We start from the raw sequence: 23,684 nt of genomic DNA, 5'->3' as shown, positions 1-23,684 counted from the left end.
TCCTCTATTGATTTTATTCCTCCCTCTAGGCTCAGTCCTGTGTGCTCTATGCTTCTCCCTTACACTTAACTCCCTTAGAATGCTAGGGGAAAACACCTAGAATACACTAAACAGTCTGCCCAAACCCCTTTATTATTCTAGGATTCCCACTTCACTAATTTCCTGAGCAAAATACTAAAAATCATGTTTTACTTATCTTTATTGATCCCTGCATAAGATTAAATTATTTTTATCATTTTCTCTACAACTTTTAGGGTCTTTTTCCATAACGATAACCACAGCCCAGTTAGCAATGATTTTTGAATGATTAATTTCCACCAACAGCCTTCTAGAGAGATTCATTATTTCAAGCCTTCCTATAATTTAATCCATCCCTTACAGATTTGCTAGAATAATTTTTTTTCAAATAGTATTTCAAGGGCTTATAAACAACTCCTTGTACTGTTTCAAACTTATTAATTTTCAAATCACTGAGGCACATTAAGTGTCCTCTACATTCCCCTGCAACTATAAGGTCCCAAATTACTAAGAGTCAGTAGTAAAGAATATTACATCTATGCTTTCCCATCTGTTAATAAAGTCCATTCTCCATTCAACTGTACTTTCTTGAGGACAGCTTTCTTAGTGAGACTCCTTAGTGGGGAATGAGTGCAACAGGGAGAAAAAAAAGTATTCTTGTGTCTCCATATAGAACACCCTCAAAAGCTGATGTACTGTAATGTACTCTCTCTGAACTTCAAACATGTCTGCTGCACATTACTGTCAGTATAAAACCTGAACATTTAAATTTTCTAACCAAAATAAAAATATATCTATTGTTAACACCCTTTATTTATTTCCAAAATGCAAGATGAGAAAAAAAATATATTTAAATATTTATTTTTTAGTTTTTTTTTAAAGGTGGACACAATATCTTTATTTTACATTTATGTGGTGCTGAGGATCAAACCCAGCGCCTCATGCATGCTAGGTGAGCGTTCTACCACTGAGCCACAACCCCAGCCCCAGAATATATTAAATTAAAAAACATTAGCTTAATAGAAAAATGTTGTAGGCAAAAGTGTCATATTATTTGCCTCTCTAGTAAAAACAAAGATGTTTTTAGCTTATAAAAGCACTTTCTAGTAATATTAACCAGGAGGGATGAGAAAAAAGAGAGAATGCTCTAGTTGTTATTCTCCCACCTCCCCCAGCATCCTTCCACATGCCCCCAATCTCCATGCATGCTATTCTGAGCACTAGCTATCTTCCAAGTCGAACTAGAAATATGAAGTCCTGGGAAGACTACAAATTAAAGATTTGCTCCTTCTCTAACACTTCAAAAGTGTGTATTAATTTTTCTAAGGTATTAATTAACCTAAAACAAGCCATACAGATTTTCATTAAGAAAGGATAACTGTAATTATTTATATCACAAGGTCAATGCTTGTTCTAGTCAACAAAACAAAACAAAAAAATTACCCTGGTTTTCAAAGTCCTCTTTAGAACATTTTAAAGAATTATTGAGGGACTATGATAAATCACATAATCTCTTTTGTTTCATTCACAAAAGCATCAGGAACTTGGATATATATAAAAATGGTTAAAAGAGATTAGATATCAATCTTACTGATAATCAAACATACTATAAATAAGGATAAAATATTAATAATGTAATATAAGAAATATCTACATGATTAGTACTGATGGTTAACTCAGACAATGACCTATCATTAATAACAACAAAAGATATTCTGGGCTGGGCGCGGTGGCGCATGCCTGTAATCCCAGCAGCTCAGGTGTCTGAGACAGGAGGACGGCAACTTCAAATCCAGCCTCAGCAAAAGCCAGGTGCTAAACAACTCAGTAAGACCCTGTTTCTAAATAAAATATAAAATAGGGCTGAGGGTGTGACTCAGTGGTCAAGTGCCCCTGAGTTCAGTCCCTGGTACCCAAAAAAGATATTCTGTGGAACAGTGTAGCTAGTGTTGATGATATCAATCATTTAAAGAAAATAATACTCCCATGTTTTTCTTTTTTGCCTCCTTTCACAAATACACCAGCATTTCTCAATTGCTATTTGCAGATTTACTAATCTACTTAATCCTTTTCAAACTTATTTATACTTTCAACATACACTATACTACTTCAACTGATAAATTCCACAAATTATACACTTAAAATACATATTTTTTTTCTAGTACTAGGAATCTATCCCACGGTCTTGCACATGCTAGGCAAGCATACTACCACAGAACTACATCCCAAGCCCTACAATACATAAATTCTAAAATTACTCTGATTTGCCATAAAGCCATCTGTTTCAAACTTCTCAAAAACCCTGGGATGGGTAATAAAGTAACAAAAAGTACAAACCCATGAAGAACATTCACAACAAAAAAGGCGACAAAATATTTCCCATGAATGGCCACAATACAAATGGGTGGGGAGAAAGAACCAACAGCAGTGAAATATGCATGCTATTGGGATTTATATAGGATAAATTAGAAGGAAGCAATAAGCTATCAGATGGACTTAAGAACCAAAGAACTGGAAAAAAGCAATAAGTACTCACTGCAAAGCACAGCAGGCTGATTTGAGACAGTGGGTGAAACCAGGAGTGGTCTTGCCCACTCTCATAGCAGGTGGGTACATGTGGCCTGCAGTAAGACATAAAGGAGCTCAATCTAGCCCCTACGAAGAGCTGATCTGTGGTCTCACAGGCTGAGCTGGTTAGTTACTCCCATAACTAATTACATGCATGTGAAACTGCCCACCCCCCCCAGCAAGTACTATCATTCTAAAAAATTTAAGAGACTGAATTACCATTCTCAGAGTAATAATTACTAAAACTTACCTCTCTTAATTCTCCAATTCTCCGAAGTGCTTTATCCTGACTCTGACTTAATATACCCTTTAAATAAAAAAAAAAAAGCTGATTAAACATCTGCATGGTATAGTAGTAATACAAAGCAAGTTTAAAATAGTGATATTAAAATATTATAAGTATTAATCCAAATAAGATGAATAAGGAAGACAGGACTGAAAGTGTTGATACCATGCTGAAAATATGTAAAAAGGTAAATCATGATGTTATAAAATTGCTCTGCATGTGGGAGTGTTTACCCAGACATTTGTTAAATTATGTAGACATATACCAAACAGAATATCAGTTTCACTGTACGTTAATTATAAAAACAGTAAATTTTTAAAGCTAAATTTTAAATGCATTGGGTCCAATGGCACACACCAGTAATCCCAGCTACTTGGAAGGTTGAGGGAGTAGGATCACAAATTCAAGGCCAGCCTCTACAGCTTAGCAAGACCCTGTCTCAAAATAAAAATAGCTGAGGACATAGCTCAGTGGCAGAACAGCACTACAATTCCTGTTACCACAGAATTTAAAAAAGGAAATAAATAGAAGGCTGGGTGTCAGGGATGGTGATGTAGCTCAGTAGTAACTGAGCGTTTACCTAGCAGGTAGAACCCTGGGTTTGATTCCCAGCACTGCAAAAACAAAACGATAGATACCTCCCCTTCAGAGGAAATGGGCAGACAGAGACTGAGATACTAGGCAATGTGCTTGAAAGAGGCAAACATGCCTTAAAACCTCTTAAACATTGCAGGGATCTCTGAGGAAAACTTGTGCCCCAGAAGGGCTAAAATCTCTGGATCTCTTTAGCAAAGCCACCAGAAATTATTTTACTGGGTTAGATACTGTGATTATTTGGAGAATTTTTTAAGGATGAGTTAGAAATATCTTACTGTAAGACTTATTTTAAAATTATATATGACTTATATAATTATATAATAACTTATATAATTATATATAACTTATATAACTTATAACTTACAGCCCCCCAAAAATCACTTACTTGTAGCTTTTTCTTCTCTCTCTGAAGAGTCTGATAAGCTGTAACAAGCTAAAATACAGTCACAAATAACATTAGACATTATTAACACAATCATTCTTAACTCTACCAAAACATCTCTTTATAAAAGTCAAAAGATAAACAAATTAGAAGACTCCTTTATAGATCACTCAATTTAATTCAATGTATAACAGTTAAAATTATATAACATAGTATATCTTTTTACAAAATACATTTCTAAAAAATTAGAAGGTAGGGCTGGGGTTGTAGCTCACTGGTAGAGCACTTGCCTAGCATGTGTTAGGCACTGGGTTCAATTCTCAGCACCACATTAAAAAAAAAGTAAATAAATAAATAAAGATATCATGTCAACTACAACTAAAAATGTTAAAAAAAAACAAAAAAAAAAAAACTAAAGACTATACTTTCAGGGATCATTTCTATAGTATGTTACTAAAGAAGTTTCTCTGATTGTGTAGAGTACCAGAAACCAATTACGAGGAGGAGTTGAATGCTCTCCCCTGAGTGTGAAGCTGGCTCTAAGAGTTGCATTACTGCAACTGCCTTTTGCCATTGATGATCCTTCTTAATTCTCTTAGAGATTAAGAGGGAGAGAACACATTCTGAGTGGCTTTCTTTAAAATAAATAAATAAATAAAACAGAAGGTAACTTGATTATATGTGACTTCACCTTAAGCACCTCTTTAGATTTCAGTACCTAATTCATAGGTGAGGATTAGCACCAACTTCCCTAAAGGCAAACTGTAATCATAGACTACATAGCAATAGTTTCACCTTGGGGTTTGCTAGAAATGAAAAATCTGACCCCCACCCCTTAACTGTTTGAAGGAGAATTGAGGAAGACAGGATGAGAAAAACAGGAATCTGTGTTTTAAGCAGTTCTCCAGTGAATTTTTTTTTTTTTTTTTTTTTTTTTTTTTGCTTTGGGCTATAAGAAATGATGCAAATGATCTCTGAAAGTTCCTTCTGGTGATAGGATCTCTAACTATGGCTCTATAAAAAACTGATGAAAGAAACTCATAACCAACAGACAGAAACTGGTAATTCAAATCCAAGAGAGATATTTAACCTAAATAGGAGATTTAAACATTAAGCACAACTAGATGAAATTAAGGATTAACAAATCTTTTTGAAACTGTAAATTATAGCATTACACATCTGCAAACAAAACATATGATTCCAAAGAATTATTTGAACTCCACTGTAGAAGTGCTAGTGGTCTCTGAAGAGTCAGGCCACAGCTTTAACCTGCTATTATGAGGCTTGTCATTTTCCTTGGAAGGCTGCTGTGGGTCCCCAATGCCACTACTGATGTTTTGAGTCATAAGACACGCAACAAAAGAAGGCAAGTCTAGCAACAGACACAAGAATACAAAAATTAAAAAAAAAAAAAATACACCAGGAACCCTCTCCGCATTATCTTCAGGCCAAAAAGAACAATGGTGTTCAAAAAGGAAGTAGGGTAAAGGAGGAAGAATAACCCAAGAACTACATATGTCACTTACAGCACTATTTTATCCTAGGTACCTTCAGTGGCAAAAGAAGCAGAGGTAAAGACAATGGGCTCTTGTTATCCCTAATAGGATGTCTGATTTTCTGAGATAGCACCAAATAGTACAAACAACCAGAAAGATTTATAACCAAATTCAGATTTGTGTGACCTAAGCTAGTTACTTAATCTCTGAGTCTCCAATCCCTTTTCTACAAAATAAAGTTAATTAACATCTAATTCAGAGGGATGATTCAAAATTAAATGACATTATAAAATACAGTGTCTGATCCAGGCATGGTGGTGCCAGCAACTCAGGAGGCTGAGACAGGAGGATCACAAGTTCAAAGAGCCTCAGCAATTTAGTAAGGCCCTAAGCAACTTAGGGAGACCGAGCTCAATATAAAAAAAATAATAATAAAAATGGTTAGGGGGCTGGGGATATGGCTCAAGCTGTAGCGCGCTCGCCTGGCATGCGTGCGGCCCGGGTTCGATCCTCAGCACCACATACAAACAAAGATGTTGTGTCCGCCAATAGCTAAAAAAAAATAAATAAATATTTTTAAAAAAATAAAAATAATAAAAAAAAAAAAATAAAAATGGTTAGGGATGTGGCTCAGCCATAAAGTATGAAGGTGAATGGGGGATGGGGGTGGGGCTAAGGTAAGTTAGTGAAAGTAACTTAAATATAAATAACAAAAAGATTCAAAACCATTATTAACTTTGGTGGAAATAAAAAATAAAAGTTAAAAAATGTATAAAGGAAAAAGTTGTCTGATTCTACAAGCCCTTCATAATACATATGACTTTCATGCCCTATTTACATCCTCTGGGTTCAAGCCAGCCTTTAGATGTTAGCCTGATGAATCTTTTCTATCTTGTCAGCATATTTTTGTTTGTTTGTTTGCTTTTAAAGATATTTTATATATCTCATCAAGGTTTTTTATTTTGGTTTGGTTTGGTGTCAAATACAGGGTGAAACCACTCATTATTATACTCATAAGTGGAAACAGAAGTTTTAGCTAACTTTATCCACTAACTCTGAACTTTAGCATTCATTAATTAAAATTAACTGTGATGTTGCTTACAAACCATTAAATAAATATTATCTATTAAGACAGACAACCAAAAAGCTGTGAACAATCTATTCCACAAAGATTTTCTGAGGAAGAATTGCTTTACATGCACAGCATGGAAGGCAACCAATACAATTTAGCTTAAAAGGAAGATGCTATGCTCCTGAAAGAGAACTGAGAAATGCAGCAGCGATACTTTCCTCTCTTACATTAAAAAGGGTGTGTCTGCCATCCTCAAGGGGTCTGGTGTCGGGAGCCATTCTCACACATGACTGGGTGACTCCCGGTTTGGGTCTGAGGTGCCCTGGCTGTGTCGGAGCTTTCCCGGCCCTCTCCTGATGAGAGGACCCGTCCGTGTGGGGGTGTGACTGACCACTGACCCCGGGGGCCCAATCACTGACCCTGACCTTGGAGTGCGGCCCCCCTGTCAACCTTCATTGGATGGAATTCTCCCCTGAATTTCTTGTTCCCCAATAAAAGGCTACTCCCTGGCGTGCTCGCTCTCTCTCCCTCTCCTGCTAGCTCTGAGTAATCCTTGCTTGCCCAACCGGCAAGGATGGAAACCAAAGAGGGGAGCCGTCTCGGACCTGGTCATAGAAAAAGGTAACTGAGTCTGTGTGTTTATTTCGATCTCTGCTAGCTAACTTTTATGCCAAGAACCTCATTAATGAAACCATTGCGCTGGCCGCATGGTGGAGTCTGGCAATTAAAAGATTCATTTTAGGCCAGGTGCAGTGGCCTGTCATTTCAGTGACTCAGAAGACTTAAGAGGACGGACCACAAGTTCAAAGCCAGCCTCAGCAACTTAGTGAGGCCCTAAACAAGTTATCCAGACCCTCTCTCTAAATAAAAAATAAAGGCCAGACACGGTGGCACAAGCCTGTAAAGGCTGAGGCAAGAGGATCACGAATTCAAAGCCAGCCTCAGCAAAGGCAAGGCGCTAAGCAACTCAGCGAAACAGTCTCTAAATAAAATAAAATACAAAATAAAGTGAGGTAAGCCAATCCCAAAAAAACAAAGGCTGAATGTTCTCTCATGGATGCTGATCCATAGTAGGGAGGAGGGGGCATGAAAAAAATGGAGGAACTCTGATTGGGCAAAAGGGAGGGAAGAGGGGGCATGGGAACAGGAAAGATGGTGGAATGAGATAACAATATTACCCTAGGTACATGTATGACTGCACATATGGTGTGATGCTACATCGTGTACAATCAGAGAAATGAAAAGTTGTACTGCAATTGTGTACAATGAATCAAAAGCATTCTGCTGTCATACATACCTAATTAAAATAAATAAATAAAATACAAAATAGGGCTGGGATGTGGCTCAGTGGTTGAGTACCCTTGAGTTCAATCCCCAGTACCCCTAGATAGATAGATAGATAAGGGCTGGGGATGTTGCTCAGTGGTTAAGTACCCCTGAATTCAATCCCTGATGCCAAAAGAAAAAAGAAAAAGAAAGATTCAATTTAGGCAAAAGTTTAAATGTAGGTACAACGAAAAAGAACCAAATCTGCTAGATGATCAGACTTCTTAATACAGCAATAATAGGGATTTGGATGGCAGAAGAGCCACTGTCCTTATCCTTTTGGGAGCGACCATCCCTAGAGTAAATAAGGGAGGGAATAAAGTAGGGAATACGGTAGGGAAACAGGATGTCCTCTCTACCCTGGGTATCTAAGTGACATCGAGATAGAGGCTAGGAAATGAAAGAAAAACAGAATATGAGAACCAGAGGCTATAAACAACAGTCTTCTCCAAGATTTTACCAATTGTCTTGCCAAAAACTCTCTGTACCACTGAAAATCTAACTAGATATTGGTATAGACTACTTACCATTAGTAACCAGAGTATGTAGGGGATCAATGGTTTAATCAGCCACAGGAGTAACAGCAATACAGAAATATGAATAAGAGGAAAAAATTTTTACATAGTAAAAAGATTATGCTCCTACCTCAGAATATTTTCCTCTGTAGCTACCTAGGCTTCGTTCCATTCTTCGCAACCGCTGAATCAACTGTTCTTTGTTGAGACTGTCTGAATTCCCTAGTGAGTCTTCAGCCTCACTCTCCATATCAGAGGGTGGATCAAAGGTAGCAGAATAATCAAGATCAAGTCGATTCAGGGACTCTCTGGAAGATGTTCGTACCAAAGACTCTTTAGAAGAAGATCGGAATATAGATTCCTTTATCGGACTTCGAAACAAAGACTCCACGGAAGGCACCCGGAGCTGAAGCTTCTGTGCAAAAGTGGGAATGTCACCTGACTGCAATCAAACCCAACACAGTGTGTGGATTAAAATATGTACATCTGGACTTTCATCATTCCCCAATCAACAGCAATAACCTGTTAAAAGCCCTGATGAATTTAGTTTATATTCCCGACTTTACAAAAATACCATTGCTAAAAAATAAGCATTCACTTATTTCTCAAAAAGCTCTTGATCTGGAGTTAGAGGACTGTGGTATAAGTCCCAGGTCTGTCACCCAGGTCCAGCAGTACAATGACTTTTACTAAGTCACTTTCCTTCAGTTTGTACCTCTGTTTAAAAATCAAATAAATAAAGGAAGACATGCTTCCCCAGCTGACCCCACATAGGTTTATTGTAAGGATTCATCCACTAATTTATAAAATCTTTAATGCAGTGGCCAATTGTATATAAAATCTGAATCACTAGTATATATCCAGTGCTTAAATATTATGTAGAATGTAACTGAATCCAACTGGGTTTTACAAGGAGAATCTATGAAGATGGGGATTCCTGATCATCCTCAACAAGAGAGGAGAATGGAAGCAGAAGGATAATAATGTACAATGAGCCCATTTTGTTTAAATAGAGAATGTGAGGTAGAGTTGACTTGTGACATAACAACTCTGCCCTACTTATTATTCTTTCAAATGGGAATAAAAACAAGAAATCATGGAGAATAGCTGAACAGTCTGAAATAGAGACCTCCATACCATTCAGTAAGTTCAATGTCAGAAAAAGCAATATGGAAGACTGTTCTCTTAATAAATCTGAATAACAATGAAAAAATAATACAATATAATTCAACTAACTATTCAAGCAGGATTATTCTGTTCAGGTGACAGCAGTTAGTATTTAGAAGGTGTTTCATAGAAACTCAGTGCAACAACAGGGTCACCAGGAAGGTCTTAACAGTGCCAAGGGTGGGGGCTGTGTAGTTCAGGGACACAGCACTTTCCTAGCATGTGCCAGGCCCTGGGTTCCATCCCAGCATCTCAAAAAATTATAAAAAGATGAAAGAAAGAAAGAGAGAGGGGGAAGGGACAGAGGAAAAGAAAAGGATGCAGGAGTGAAATGCTCAGGGGAGAACATCGTGATGTGTAGGCAAAGACTACAGGAAAATAAAAATATTATCTTTGACATACAATTTTAAAAATCAAAACAAATGTTTTACTTATGGATTTTAGAAATTTATTTATAGGATTTGAGAAAATGGGAATAAATAAGAGGGGAGAGCACACCATGGCCTCTTCATATGCACACAGGTTGTTTATAAGAGCAAAAACTAAAAATAATCCAAATGTTTGTCACTAGAGGTTTGATAGTATATAGAAAGAAATTCAAGCTATTACAATTAAATGGGAAAAATTGAATTATAAAATAACATGTAGAGTGTGAATTGATTTTGACTTAAAGTAATTACATGTACTTTTCAATTTATATGTACATTTTCATAAACATCCTTAGAATTAAGTCATGAAGGATAATACCACAGGTTAATGGTGTCTGAGTGGTAGTAGGATTTGGGGTGGTTTCTATTTTCATTTTTATTTTTCTGTACTTTCTGGTGTTTTTTCACAATGTGCAAGTTTTATCTTCATAGTGAGGGCAAGTAGGGAGGTCTTAAAGAAGAATCCTTCATGCTCAAAAACTCAAGAACTGTTTACAGATAACTCCGTCACCAGTCACTTCTGACCCATGTGAAAAATGCTCCAATTCGTAGCAGACAATCTTCCCATAAAATGACACACTATAAACTGGTGAAACAAGTTTTAAGGACACCAAGTTCTGCACTATGTTCTGCAGACCTTAAGCAAGTTACTTAATCTCAATAGTTTTACTTCCTTCTCCATAAAATGGGGATAAAAATGATGGTGATGAAGACACTATCCACCTTGAATAGTTACCCAAGAGACTGAATGAGCTCATACATACAAAGTGCTTACAATGTGGCAAATATACAAACATTAACAATTATCATCACAGAGAAAAAAAAGACTTTAAAAATAATTCAGTGGCTCAAGAGGCTGAGGCAAGAGGATCTCAAGTTCAATAGAATGTCATCAAGGCTGGGGATGTAGCTCAATGATAGAGTACTTGCCTAGCATACATGGGGCCCTTGGACCAATCCCCAGTACCACACACACAAAAAAAGAATGCCATTACAGTTTAAGTAGCAGGCTATTCTAGTTATAAGAGCTAAGATCACAGGCTATGAAGCCAGACTTCATAAGGCATAAGTCTGTGTAGTTACATAGCTCTACCATTTACTAGCTGTGGACTTTAATCAAGTTACATAACCTCTCTGTGACTCTTTCTACCTACTTAAAATGAGGATAACAGTAACACTCCTTTCATATGGTAGTTTCGAGGAATAATAAATTAATATATATGAAATACATAAAACCATAACTGATGTGTTATAAATACTATCACCTGATATCCAATCTGCCTTTCTTCCACCCCAGTTTTGTTCTGAGTAACAATATAACCAGGTAAAAATATTCACCTTCTCAAATACAAATCAAAGATTACAACATGGTATCACCCCACATTCATCAGGATGGCTAAAATTAAAACTATAGAAAACATACAGCATTAATGAGTATATATTTAATCCATATTTAAGAAGATTTAACATTTTTACTAAAGCTAACGCACAAGTACCCTCTCTGAACCACCAATTCATTGTTAACTATATACCAACAGAAATGTATAAATATATAAATATTATTGATGTCAATCAACAGACTGGATAATAAAAAAAATTTAGTCTGTTCAAACACTAGCTGTCAATCCTGTTCACCAATGAACTTAAAACAGCAATGGGAATGAATGATTTACAGAGAATACAGATAAATCTCATAGAGCACCGAGCTAAATAAGGCAAATACAAGAGTGCACACTTACATCAAGTTCCCAAGATGGCAAAATTAACCTGTAGTGTTAAAAGCCAAGACAATTATCCTTAGGAATGAGGGAAGGCAATGGAAGGGAGAACAAGGGCTCCCCAGCGGGTGCTAACAATTTGTTTATAGGCTCTGGGAGCTAGGTACAAAGGTATATTTGTATAATGAATAAATCATCCTTTTCTGTAAATATTAAATTATGATACTGTTACATTTCAATTACTAAATTTTTTACTTTTTAATTTTTCTCACACTCTTTCAGTCAAGAGTAGACCATTTGACAAAATTCAGTAATAGACATTATAAAAGAAAATCTATAGGATGTAATCTTTTGGGGGCAGTTATTGTTTTTCTGTTAAAACAAAATATACCTTTTGTCCCAATCTTTACTCTTTCCTCCCAAGAATAGGAGATGTAATTTTTGAAGGCCAACTTGTCTTTGTGAGGGTGAAACACAAGGAGCAATGATAGCCAGAGAGACAAGAAGTTAAAGAAACAAGGGTCCCCTTGAGATGACTCTTCATTTGTAAAGTAGGAATGATTATAGCACTGCCCTAATAGGGTTGTTGTGAGGATTTGGTGAGTGAAAACATTTAAAACACTCAGAATAGTGCCTTATATACATAAGCCCTATTATTATTTTCCTATTATTGTGGCAGCTGCACACACACTCTTGCCACAGTGCTTCCCATAAACTTGGTACTTAGTTCACATGTGTCCAATATGATTAACTGTTAATGATAACTATCAACATTAAACCAAAGTAAACATGTTTACCTCAAACACTACTATCATTATGATTTTTTTAAGGAGTCAAAAAAAAATCATCTGAGCCCTACTCTACATGTAATTTTTCAAATCAAGGATAACCTTAATTCTCTAGAAGTAAAACACTTTGCATTAGAGCAAACTTTAATAGAATAAATCCCACTTCCTTCATATTCATCCTTCAGATTATATAATTCACCATGTCTCACAATGTGGCTATCCCCACAATCTTTTACAATTATACAGTAAGATTTCGTTTTTTTCAACGTTTTCACTTCACTGTCATTAATTTTTTAAATGTGGCATAACAGAATCTTGCTTTCACTTGAAACTTTTTCCAAGTAATTTTGAACAAACCTGTATTTACCATACATACTATATCAAATATTTGGACATCACTCTTATAATGTAATCAAATATTTATAATTAATAAACATTGGTCAAATTACTCCAAAGTTAGTTTTTTAAAAAAATATCATTAGTAACAGACCTGAGGAGTGGTTGGTTCACTTCCATTAACACTGTCGGGAGATTTTGTGGCATGGATAGATGCATTCTAAGAAAAAGAAAGAAACATCATTAAAAAAAAAAAAAAAAAAAAGAACAGAAAACTCAAGTTTTAAAACTGTTAAGAACAAAGTCTAAGTGCCAAATCCTATTAGACACATTTACCAATTAAACAAAATTAGTAAAAAAAAATTATTCATTTATTAGAATGCATTCATGCAAGGCAAAACTAGTATAGTAAGTATTTTAGAAAATTCATTTTGTGTAACATATGGACCTAAATAGCAATGATTAGTATGTAACAAAATTTACTTCAAACTAATCACATACCTCTTCCCATTATGTCCCCAAGTTTTTCCCCATGACAAAAAGGAACGGGGATTCAATTAGCACAACTCATTCAAATAGAAAATTATCCAGAAAAAGAATTATAATGTTAGTTGTTCCCTACAATAAAATCATATTCAAATTATTTAAGCTATGAAAAATATCTTGATAACAAAATGGAAATGCCTCATTCATTTGAAGCCAGCAATTTAAAAGAAATTACTGGCACCATTTTTAGAAAATTACTAATCTCTTCTTCCCTTGTAAAAGCTTTTGTTTTGTTCTGTTGGTATGACAATGCTTCAAGTTAAGCAACATTCTGATTACATCATAGCATTGATTTCATAGGTGATGTGATTCCCTGAGATTCACAATTCTATATTACATTGAGTCTTACCAACAAGTTGTTAGTATTACAGAAGTAGCTCATGATAAAATAATTCCATGTTTCAAACAAAAGCATTCCACAGGGCACTGGCCACTGTGTTTCAGTAACTGGTTAGCTGAAGAATGCTTCCCTGCCTCTACAGCCCACCAAAAAAATGACAAATATTTGATCTAACATGTCAAAAACTTAAGTGGAGAAAACTCAATTTTGCAATGTGTTCCCAGATTTCTAAACACAAACTAGGTATTTAATAGGAAGAAATTAACTATTAGGTGTGATAAATCTGCTGTGGTTTCAAATTTTAGTCTTTATCTTTCAGAGATACATACCAAAATATTTACAGACAAAATAAGTTTAATTTGCTTCAAATATCTAAAGGTGGGGGGGGGGCTCATATGAGGAAGGGTGGTAGTGGTGTGGTTAGGGAAACATAGGAGTAGGATGGTAATAGATAAAACTGGATGATAATGAGTTATTAATTCTTTTTTTATTGGTTGTTCAAAGAGTTATTAATTCTTGACACTAGGTAATAGATAAGGGGATAGGAGAACAGAATTCTTCTACCACTACTACTATTTGTACTTTTGTAATATGCTTAAATTTTTCTTTAATAAAAAATTTTAAGTATATTCTCTTCCCACTAAATAAAAAGTTAGTAAATTTTATCAGTCCAAGACATTGCCTTAAAGTTACACAGAAAAGATGCTGGAAGACACAGGAATTAACTGTTATCTTCCTGTTCTCTGCCATTTCAAAGAATTACAAATTGCACATATGGCATATATTTATGCATCATCACAATGAATTCTTTTTAGCCCTAAAAATATACTACACTGAAAAGCAATGGTTAAACTATGAAGAAAGAAAATGAAAGGGCTTTATAAAATAGCTTAGGAAGAAGAGTGACAAGAAGGTCCCTGTTCTAAGTAAATTACTTGACACATGATTGTGGTCCCTATTAAAAAGCTGCTGAACAACTACCTGAAATATCACCTATCTAACACACATAGCACATTTAAAAACTCTTCCTCCCTACATATATATTTCAAATATTTCAATGGGACAGTTTATGTATTATAAATAAATGCAGGACAGCTAAACAAAGTGTTAGTCTAAAATACTAATTTTGGCCTAAATTTAAATTGAAAATCTCTAGGAGCAAAATTTGTGATTTTGTCACTATCTGTAATGCTTTTTCCATTTCTGCCAGATAAATTCCCCTTCATTTTATAATTTTCACATGCCCCTTTCTTTGTGAAGCTTCATATGGCTTACCTGCAGCATATTCTCCATGCCTGTAGTTCTTCTATGAAGCCATAATTCCTTTCTACTACATATGTATGTTAACATCTCTCTTTACTAAACTCTCTGAGGACACGAACCCTGTGTTTTCATCTTGGTACCCAGGCCCTACGTTCTACCTAATAAGCTCTTGATGAATGCTTGTTAAACCCTTGTACAATCACTTCCTTCAGAGTAAGACCTCTGAGAGACTTTCTCCCAGACAGAAGCCTGAAGAACTTGCTCAATACATGTCAATACTTGAGTTTACCAATATTTTCCACTGGAAGAAATTCTTTTTCTGAGGGGAGGGCGTTTTATTGGGGATTGAATCCAGGGGTACTTTAACACCAAGCTAAATCCCCAGTACTTTGTTTTTGTTTTTGAGACATGGTCTCACTAAGTTACTTAGGGCCTCCTAAGTCATTGGAATTACTGGTGTGAACCACTGTGCCCAGCTCCAGAAATTCTTAGGTTAACAGGAAAACTCTTTAAGTGTGTATTTAATTAAAAAGCACACACAAGTTCCCTGCCAAATTTGTCTGCAATTACCTTTTTTCCCCTCAATCTCTCTATAACCATTTTATGAACTTCTGAGCACTAAGGTTATACCAATTTTTAGAATGTAATGTAAAGAGAGATCTTTTTTAAAAAACTGAAAGAAAAGTCAGCACCTGGTAATCTCATGATGGAATTAGACACTAAATTTTTATTGTGATAACAGATTAGTATATAGTTTCTCTTTGTTTCATGGAGAAAAATAAGTTTTTATCAAAACAAATACAAATTTAATAAGAAAACTTTTTTAGTCTACTTAAGTTTATTTTTAAATAATTCTAAAGCTCCCACTTTTACATTAAATAACATTTTTGACAACAGGATAGATATTCATTATAAATGATTTTAGTGTTTCGTATTTATGGAAATGGGGCCATATGCAGTTCCTTAAAAAAAAAAAAAAAGGTTCTATTACTACTATGTAAAGTATAAAGCAGATCAATCTCTGTTTTAAAGTGAACTGGTAACTTCCAACTGGGATTCCTGACTCACTCCCAAATCAGTTTTGAAAACAGATGTCACTTGTAGCCAAAGCCAAAGAGAAATCATCTTCCTTGAGACCAGTTTCTAAGATATCACTAGACATTCCATTTTCAACCTGAGTTGTTTTCTTCCCTAAAACCAAGTTTTAAAAGTAATTAAAAATGGCTACTGGCCATATGCAAACAAGACTTCATTGGCTACAGAGGACTTAAGTGCTACTACAGGAAAGTGCTACTTTTACCATAAGCTATCTAATAAGTGAAATCAGTTCTTATTGTGAAAAACTGCCGTCCCAGTTCAGTTAGTGTCCAATCTAACATCAAAAGTATCCTTACTGGGCAACATTCTAAATTTAAATTGACAAATTACAGATTTACCAGGTAAATAGGAAAATGTCCAATTTTCCAAAATAAAAATTACATGAGTTTAATTTAAAAAGTAAAATCATTATTTCCTTTCAGATGTTCAATGCTCAGAGAACTATAATTGTTATAACTGCAAAATAATGTAGATTATTTGTTGTAGTAGAACCTACCTATCTGCTGTTATACAATAACATTTTTTCCCCTGAAAATAGGAGTCACATCTCAAAATATTCTTGGCTTCTTACCAATAGAACAGAGGTTTCTACCAATGCATACCTTTTTCAAAATCAATCACCCAACATTCCCAAAGAGAAAACTTAATAGTTTAGACCAAGTGAAGGCAGCCTCCAATATATTAGTGAAAAGTGTTATTTTGTTGCTGTTATGAAGCTACCAAAAAGCACACCAGCCACCAGCAATTTACTCTCTGATTTTTTAGAGCAGTGTTAGCAACAGGACACTGAAGGTGCTTTGAAAGAAGGTAAGTTACAAGCAACATAAGACTTGCTGCAACAATTGCCAAATGATGTTGCTTCCCCACAGAGGGAACGCAGAAAGCGGTGGAAGAACTCACCACACTGTCATTCTGTGTTTTAGGCTGTTTGGAGGAATCCAAAGCAAAGATAGTATACTCAGAGAGAAAAGCAGGCTCTGCTATCATCCCGGCTAGTAGCTGTCTCATTCAGTATAATAAGCAGAGGTATAAAAATAAAACAAATGATGAAAAACAAATCATAATGTCATGTTGCAGAGTGTTCTCACCACACAGTACACACAACACTATAATGGACACATGATGATCATCATCATCACCATCATCATCACCATCATCATCATCATCACCACCACCACCACCACCATCATCCCCCACAAGAGAAATAAGTTGTTGGGAAAGGTCAGGAAAAGAGATAAATTGATCAGTTTCAGATCTCAAAGCCCAATACACAAACAACTTGCTTATTGGCATACAAATAATAAATGCAACAGGCACCATGGTACACAGCATGTCTGGCAATTTGATATAAAAATCCATACCAATAAAAATAATACCTAAGAAAACAAAGTTTCAGTTATGCAAGATAAAGAAATTCTAGATATCTTCTATATAGCATAATGCCAACACTAACAATACTGTATCGTATGTGTAAAATTTTCTAGAAGGGCAGATTTTATATGTTATTATCAATAATAATATTCATCAACATTATCAGGGAAACAGAAAAAACTTTGAGAAGTGACAGATATATCTGGAGCCATGATGGTGGTGAGTTTTACAGGTATATATGTATCCCCAAACTCACTGGTTGTATACATAACAACCTTTTACATGCCCATCATACCTTTGTAAAGTAGGTTTAAAAAATGCATGTAAAGAACATAAAGTCTTAGAATAACATTCATAAATATTGAATCATTTATTTTTATATATTCAAAAAGAGCATGGAAATGTTATAGAGAAAATAGAACCAAAAAATTTAATTATCACTTATTTATACTTACTTGCAAATTTACTTTTCTCCAAAATATGCACAGAAAAAACTTTTAAAATGGAAATGTTTAAGTTTTAAAGACAAATTCTATTACACTAGTTGTTTTGGTATAGAGTCTCTTCTGTACTTCACTTTTCTTTCACAAATTATGTTTTACACCAAATAATAGCAATCACAAATTAAATATAGAAATTATAACTAAAATGAATTAACAGTGGTAGTCACATAAATCTACACACGATAAAACTATACAAAACTCTACTTACACAAACACACACACGATGAGCACATGTAAAACTGGTGAAATCTGAATAAACTCTATGGATGTCACAATGTCAGTCACCTTATTTGGGTAGTAGACTATAATTACACAAGATGCTACTATTTAAGGAAAGTGGGTGAAGGGTACACAGGGCCTACCCCAATCCAATTTTTTATGACCTCCTAAACATCAATTATTATCCCAAAATAAAAACTTTAAAATATTAACTTCACAGTTAATGTTATATAATAAACTAGATAACATACTATGTAATATATAATAAATATTTACTATAAGATGTTAGGTTGGTGACGGTGACTTAGAACAAAGCACCCCACATGGAAAAGAAACATCAATCAAGTGTTGACAGAAACACCTGTCAATCAGCAAGCCCCCCTGGCCAATCCTGGAGTTCAGCCAGCTCCCCTGACCAACTCCAGCAGGACAAGGGACCCTAAAAATCCCCTTTCCTGTCCCAAGCCCTTCCCTTCCTGCCGTGAGCCCCATAAAATCCCAGTCCGGTCGAGCTCCCACACGGTTTCTCCTCAGACCCTTCTCCTGTCCACTCTGTTGGTCTGATGGAGTTCACCCAGGAGTGATATCTCAAATAAAGCCTCATTTGGCGGCCTTTTTAAATTTGCCTCCTTTGGTCACTGCCCACCTCACTTGATCTTACATAATATATAATAAAGAACTTATTCTGAAAATAAGTATCTGCAAAAGCTTAAGAATATCTCGGTATCTGTGAAAGATTAGCGTCATCTCAGTACTGTAAGGTTATAGATACTGACTGGAACCTTTACTAACTTTTCACCCAGTCCTTTATTAACCCTAATTATAGATAGGATGAAGTTTTTTGGTTGGTTAGTGGTTGATTTTTTTACCCCACTACTCAGTGATGGGGGCGGGGACGAGAGGAAGACAAAGATTTTTAAGATCTCTTATATAATGTTAATAACTGGTACTCCTCGGATACAATTAAAGAAGTGACTTTATACTAAATTCTAAATGTTAGTATTAGTAGTATACCAAGCTATGCTAAATGCCTGCTCTAAGGAAATCATACTACTCAAGTTTCTCTTCTTGCTGAAAATCTTTCTGGGTAACTCAGAAAGATCATCCTTTAAAAGGATATTCATTTTAATATTAAAGCAATACAAATTAATTCTCCTTAAGCTTTCAAAGTCAATTTTTGAAATTAAGTCATTTTTACTTACACTAGTAAGTAATGCAGAATGTTCTGGGAAAGAATATATTGAAATTTCAAGAGAAAAACACAAAAGTTTATGCCTAGCATAGAGAAATGTTGACTACAATTTCAAAAGATACTGCCAAACAAACTATGGACCCTAGCCACTTCAAAAGCTAAATACAAAGGCTGGGGGGCTCAATGGCAAAGCACTTGCCTAGCATGTGTAAGGCACTGGGTTCAATCCTCAACACTGCATACAAAAATAAGCAAATAAAGGAATGCTGTACATCCATGACTACAAAACAAAAAACAAAAAAACCTAAGTATACCAAAATTAGTCTCCATTAACCACCACCTTGGGGGCATAAGAGAACTCTCCCTACTTATCCTTATTATTTGCTTGTGAAAGTCTCACAAGCATAAGTTCCAGGTTGTGGGCATAGCTCTGTGGTAGAGCATGTGCTTAGTATGCACAGCCCTGGTTAAGATCCCAAGTGCATATACATAAACACACACACACACACACACATATCAGTTCTAAAGTTTTCTCACTAAAATGCCAGGTCAACTCAATCTTTCTCAAACTCTGTTCAAATTCTAACCCAAAACTATTTACTAAGAATTTAATTCCTTTCTTCTTTGTGGCCCCCACAGAAGCCATAAGCTAAACTAAAACTGAGGACTAAACTAAAGACTAACTAAACTGAAGACTATCTGAAACTCCTTGTGGGTGTGCACTGAAGGATTACACTCTATCCTGCCACCTCATGTATAGACACATATTTACTTTCCCTTAATCTCTGTTTTTGGTGGGATTGTCAGTCTTATTTTTTAATTCCCTAATTTTCCCTGAGTTTTATTATGATGATTTTTATGTTTATATCATTTTTTTCATTTTCAGTATTCCTAATTAGTTTCCATATCTACACTTAGTGTTCCACCTCCCCAACCACAAATTTCTATACTTAAGAAAATTATTATTTCATTTTTCTTACTGAAGAAAAAAATTTTAGTCTTTTCCAGGTTATTCTATTATTTTAATTTCATTTGAAATTAACTTACATCCAATTTCTGTATTTATTGGCTGCCTTCTTAGCATTTATTTTACATTTTCACTTACAGGCACATTTTAAGAAAGGTATTATCTTTTTATTTCCTTTGGCAACTCTGCCTCTTTATCCAGTTAATCTGATTCCTAAGCCCCAGTTTAGGTTTCCTATCCTATGGCAATTTGTCAAACTTATTCACCAAGCCAATGTGAAGTTTGATTCAGTTCATAATCATGAGGCCTCCATAAGGACAGTAATTTCCCTTAATATGCCAAGGACAGATCTAGGTATAGTTAGCCATATCCTTTTGTAACATCCTTTTAACAACTGCTAGGAGCCCTACCTTATTCTCTGGCTTATGGCACAAAATCTAACTTCCTAGCTTAGAAGATTCCCAGTCCCTCTAAACCAGAGTCCAAAGACTCTACCTAGAGTAAGCCTAGAGTAAGGCATCTACTGCACATAACGAGTTATGTTATCATCTATGCATCTAGCATGTACTAGTTTGATACCATCCTTGGGAAAATTAAGAAACCATTGTCAAATCATTTTCTGGAGGGCTTAATTCTCCTATAGAACTCCAGTTGAAGAAGGGTACATTGGCGCATGCCTGTAATCCCAGCAACTCAGGAGGCTAAGGCAGGAGGATTACAAGCTCGAGGATAATCTAGACAACTTAGCAAAACCCTATCTCAAAAAAAAAAAAAAAAGGCTTGGGATGTAGCTCAGTGGTAAAGCATTCCTGGGTTCAAGCCTCAGTCCTTTAAAAAAATAAATAATAAATAACTCAAGTTGAAAACAGCTGTCTTTATTCTAACCTAGAATCACTTAAGACTAGGGCTTCAGTTTACCTTATTTGTGAATCCAGATATATATCTCCATTTTTAAAAGTTTTTATTTCTTATTTATGTGTCTTTGAAATAGGGTAAATTCATAGCAAAATTTGACCAGAAGTTCTCCAGATGAAGATCTAGCATGTCAGGAACACGGCATTTGACTGCTTATTTATAATAACAGGCAGTGTTTTCTTTAGAGAAAGAGCTTTGAAATTCCTTGAGAAACTATTACTATTTATTTTCAGTGATTTTTAGATTTCCTTTTATTTACAGGCAACAAAAGCTTGATTGTCATCTCTCATATAACATAGAGCGAGATGCTCAGAAATGTAGTACCTCATCAAAGGTAAAAATTCTTTTGCCTTGAAGATAGCTGATCCTGTATCTATCATCCTAGGGCACACTGTTAAGTACAACCACCAGTAGCAATAATTATTATTTTAGGTGAATTAAATCCATTGCATTCTTAGTTGTGATTCTGTATACCTTAGCAAAGTAGCTATGATGATACACCCTACAGAAGATACAAGAATAAAATGTCTATACCACAGCAGATGAGGAAATATGAAGTACAGGTTGTGAGTGAATCCCTTGGTCAAATTCAAACCACAATTCAAGTTTATATTTTGTCTATTTAGATATCTCTACTATATATACAATCTTTTTTTTAAATATTTTTTTATTTGTAGTTGGACACAATACCTTTATTTTATTTATTTATTTTTATGTAGTGCTGAGAATCGAACCCAGGGCCTTGCATGTGTTAGGCAAGCGCTCTACCACTGAGCCACAACCTCAGCCCCTATACATAGAATCTTTAAACAAAAAAAGTATCAAAAAAAGAGAAAAAGGTATCTAACTTTCCCAAGCCCTAATCACAAATAAAAAGACTAAGAGTATATAAAGATGGAAGGAAAAAACATCAGCCCAGGAAACCCAGAGTATTTAATCAATGGATGCTCTACCACAATGCTACATTCCCAGTCGTTTTTTTTTTTTTTGGGGGGGGGGGGGCAGGGAGCGAGTTTCACTAATTGCTGAGGCTAGCCTCAAATTCATGATCCTCCTAAATATCTAGCATATGCTGCTACTGTACCCCACAAACGTTTCTAAGTTGATTATTTGGGGCATTTATTATAGTAATAGAAAGTTAATATAGGTATGACATTTTAAAATTGATTATGGTATCAATATCTACTAAATAAATGACTTTTTACTTTTTTTTTTTTTTTTGGTAGTGGGGATAAAAACCAGAGTTTCATGCATGCTAGGCAGGCACTTTACTAAGCTACAACTGCAACTCCTAAATAGATATTTTTTTTAAACTGGTTTTTTAAAAACCTTTATTGGGACAGTTTACATGTAACTTTCAAGTTTTTAAATTTACACATACTGTATGACCCAGTAGTCCCATGCCTAGAACTCTATCCTACAGAATAATAGCATTACAAATGTATATGTACAATACTCATTATAGCACTATTTGTAATTCTAAAAAATTATAAATTTAATTTGTAATATTAAAGTTTCCTCCAAGATTAATCTATAGATTCAATGTAATTTCAATCAAAATCCTTATAGGTTTGTTTTGTGATCAGTGTGCTGTATTTGCTTTGCTTTGAGTTTGTTTTTGTGGAACTTAAATATCTGATTCAAAATTTTATATAGAGGGGCTGGGGCGGTAGCTCAGTGGCAAAGCGCTTGCCTAGCATGTGTGAGGCACTGGGTTCGATCCTTAGTACTACATAAAAAAATAAATAAAGGCATGCTGTCCATGTACAATTATTAAAAAATATATTTTTAATTTATATAGAATTATATGGAAAATAATAAGAATAAACAAGACATTCAACAAGATCAAGATGGGAGGACGTGCTGAGAACAAAAATATAAACCTATAGTTAAGATATGTAATATGAATCAATGACAAAGCAAACAATGAAATAGAACAGATTACTCAGAAACAAAGCCACTCAAAAATGGACAGCTTCTGCAAAATGTAGAGCAATGTGGAAAAATGGGACAGCTGGAAAGATATATCATGGGGAATAAAACCAACCCTATCTCACATTATCTTAAAAAAATCACTCCCAAGTGGAGTAAAAAATCTAAATATGAAAAGTAAAACAAGATAATACAGGTAAATACTCTCAGGGTAAGAAAAAAACATTCTTTAACAAGTAACAAAGAACACTAGCCATAAATTTAAATCTTGATAAATTGGACAGTATATTAAAACTAAGAACTTCTGAAAAAAGATACTTACAAAACATATACCTAATAAAGAACTCTTAAACACACTATATAGAAAAGAACTCCTGGGGGTTGGGGTGTAGCTCAGCAATAGAGTGCATGCTTAGCATGCACTAGGTCCTGAATTCAATCCATAGCACCACCAAAAACTAAAAAATTTTAAAAAAAAATGTCCTACACATAAGTAAGAAAAAGACAAGCCAATAGAAAAGTGGGCAAAGTATTTAAACAAGCACTTCACAAAAGAAAGTATCAGATGGCCAATAAACAGACAAATAATATAATGTTAATCATCAAAGAAATGCCAATTAAAACTATAACAAACAACTAAT

At 35.0% G+C, this 23,684-nt stretch overlaps 1 protein-coding gene and 1 non-coding gene across 4 annotated transcripts in view; one reads left to right on the top strand and one right to left on the bottom strand.

Moving 5' to 3' along the window:
- The window catches only part of Golga4 (golgin A4), a 96,806-nt gene that overhangs the window by 56,570 nt on the left and 16,552 nt on the right, over positions 1-23,684 (bottom strand). The window contains exons 3-7 of one of the 3 annotated variants that reach the window (XM_076843628.1): positions 16,845-16,943; positions 12,852-12,917; positions 8,391-8,702; positions 3,855-3,902; positions 2,837-2,893 (exon numbers count right to left, since the gene is read on the bottom strand). In XM_076843628.1, coding sequence (XP_076699743.1) covers positions 2,837-2,893; positions 3,855-3,902; positions 8,391-8,702; positions 12,852-12,917; positions 16,845-16,943 — 582 coding nt within the window. The remainder of the gene's footprint in view (positions 1-2,836; positions 2,894-3,854; positions 3,903-8,390; positions 8,703-12,851; positions 12,918-16,844; positions 16,944-23,684) is intronic. The other 2 variants (XM_076843635.1, XM_076843643.1) reach the window with 2 other exon arrangements.
- Positions 4,267-4,483, top strand: LOC143384318 (small nucleolar RNA U3). Its single transcript, XR_013089290.1, has one exon. It is a non-coding gene; the product is annotated as a small nucleolar RNA U3 (small nucleolar RNA).

Source organism: Callospermophilus lateralis, chromosome 1, assembly GCF_048772815.1.
Source record: "Callospermophilus lateralis isolate mCalLat2 chromosome 1, mCalLat2.hap1, whole genome shotgun sequence".
Taxonomy (NCBI): domain Eukaryota; kingdom Metazoa; phylum Chordata; class Mammalia; order Rodentia; family Sciuridae; genus Callospermophilus; species Callospermophilus lateralis.
Note: the sequence above shows the minus strand (reverse complement) of the source record. Positions and strands in the feature narration are given on the sequence as shown.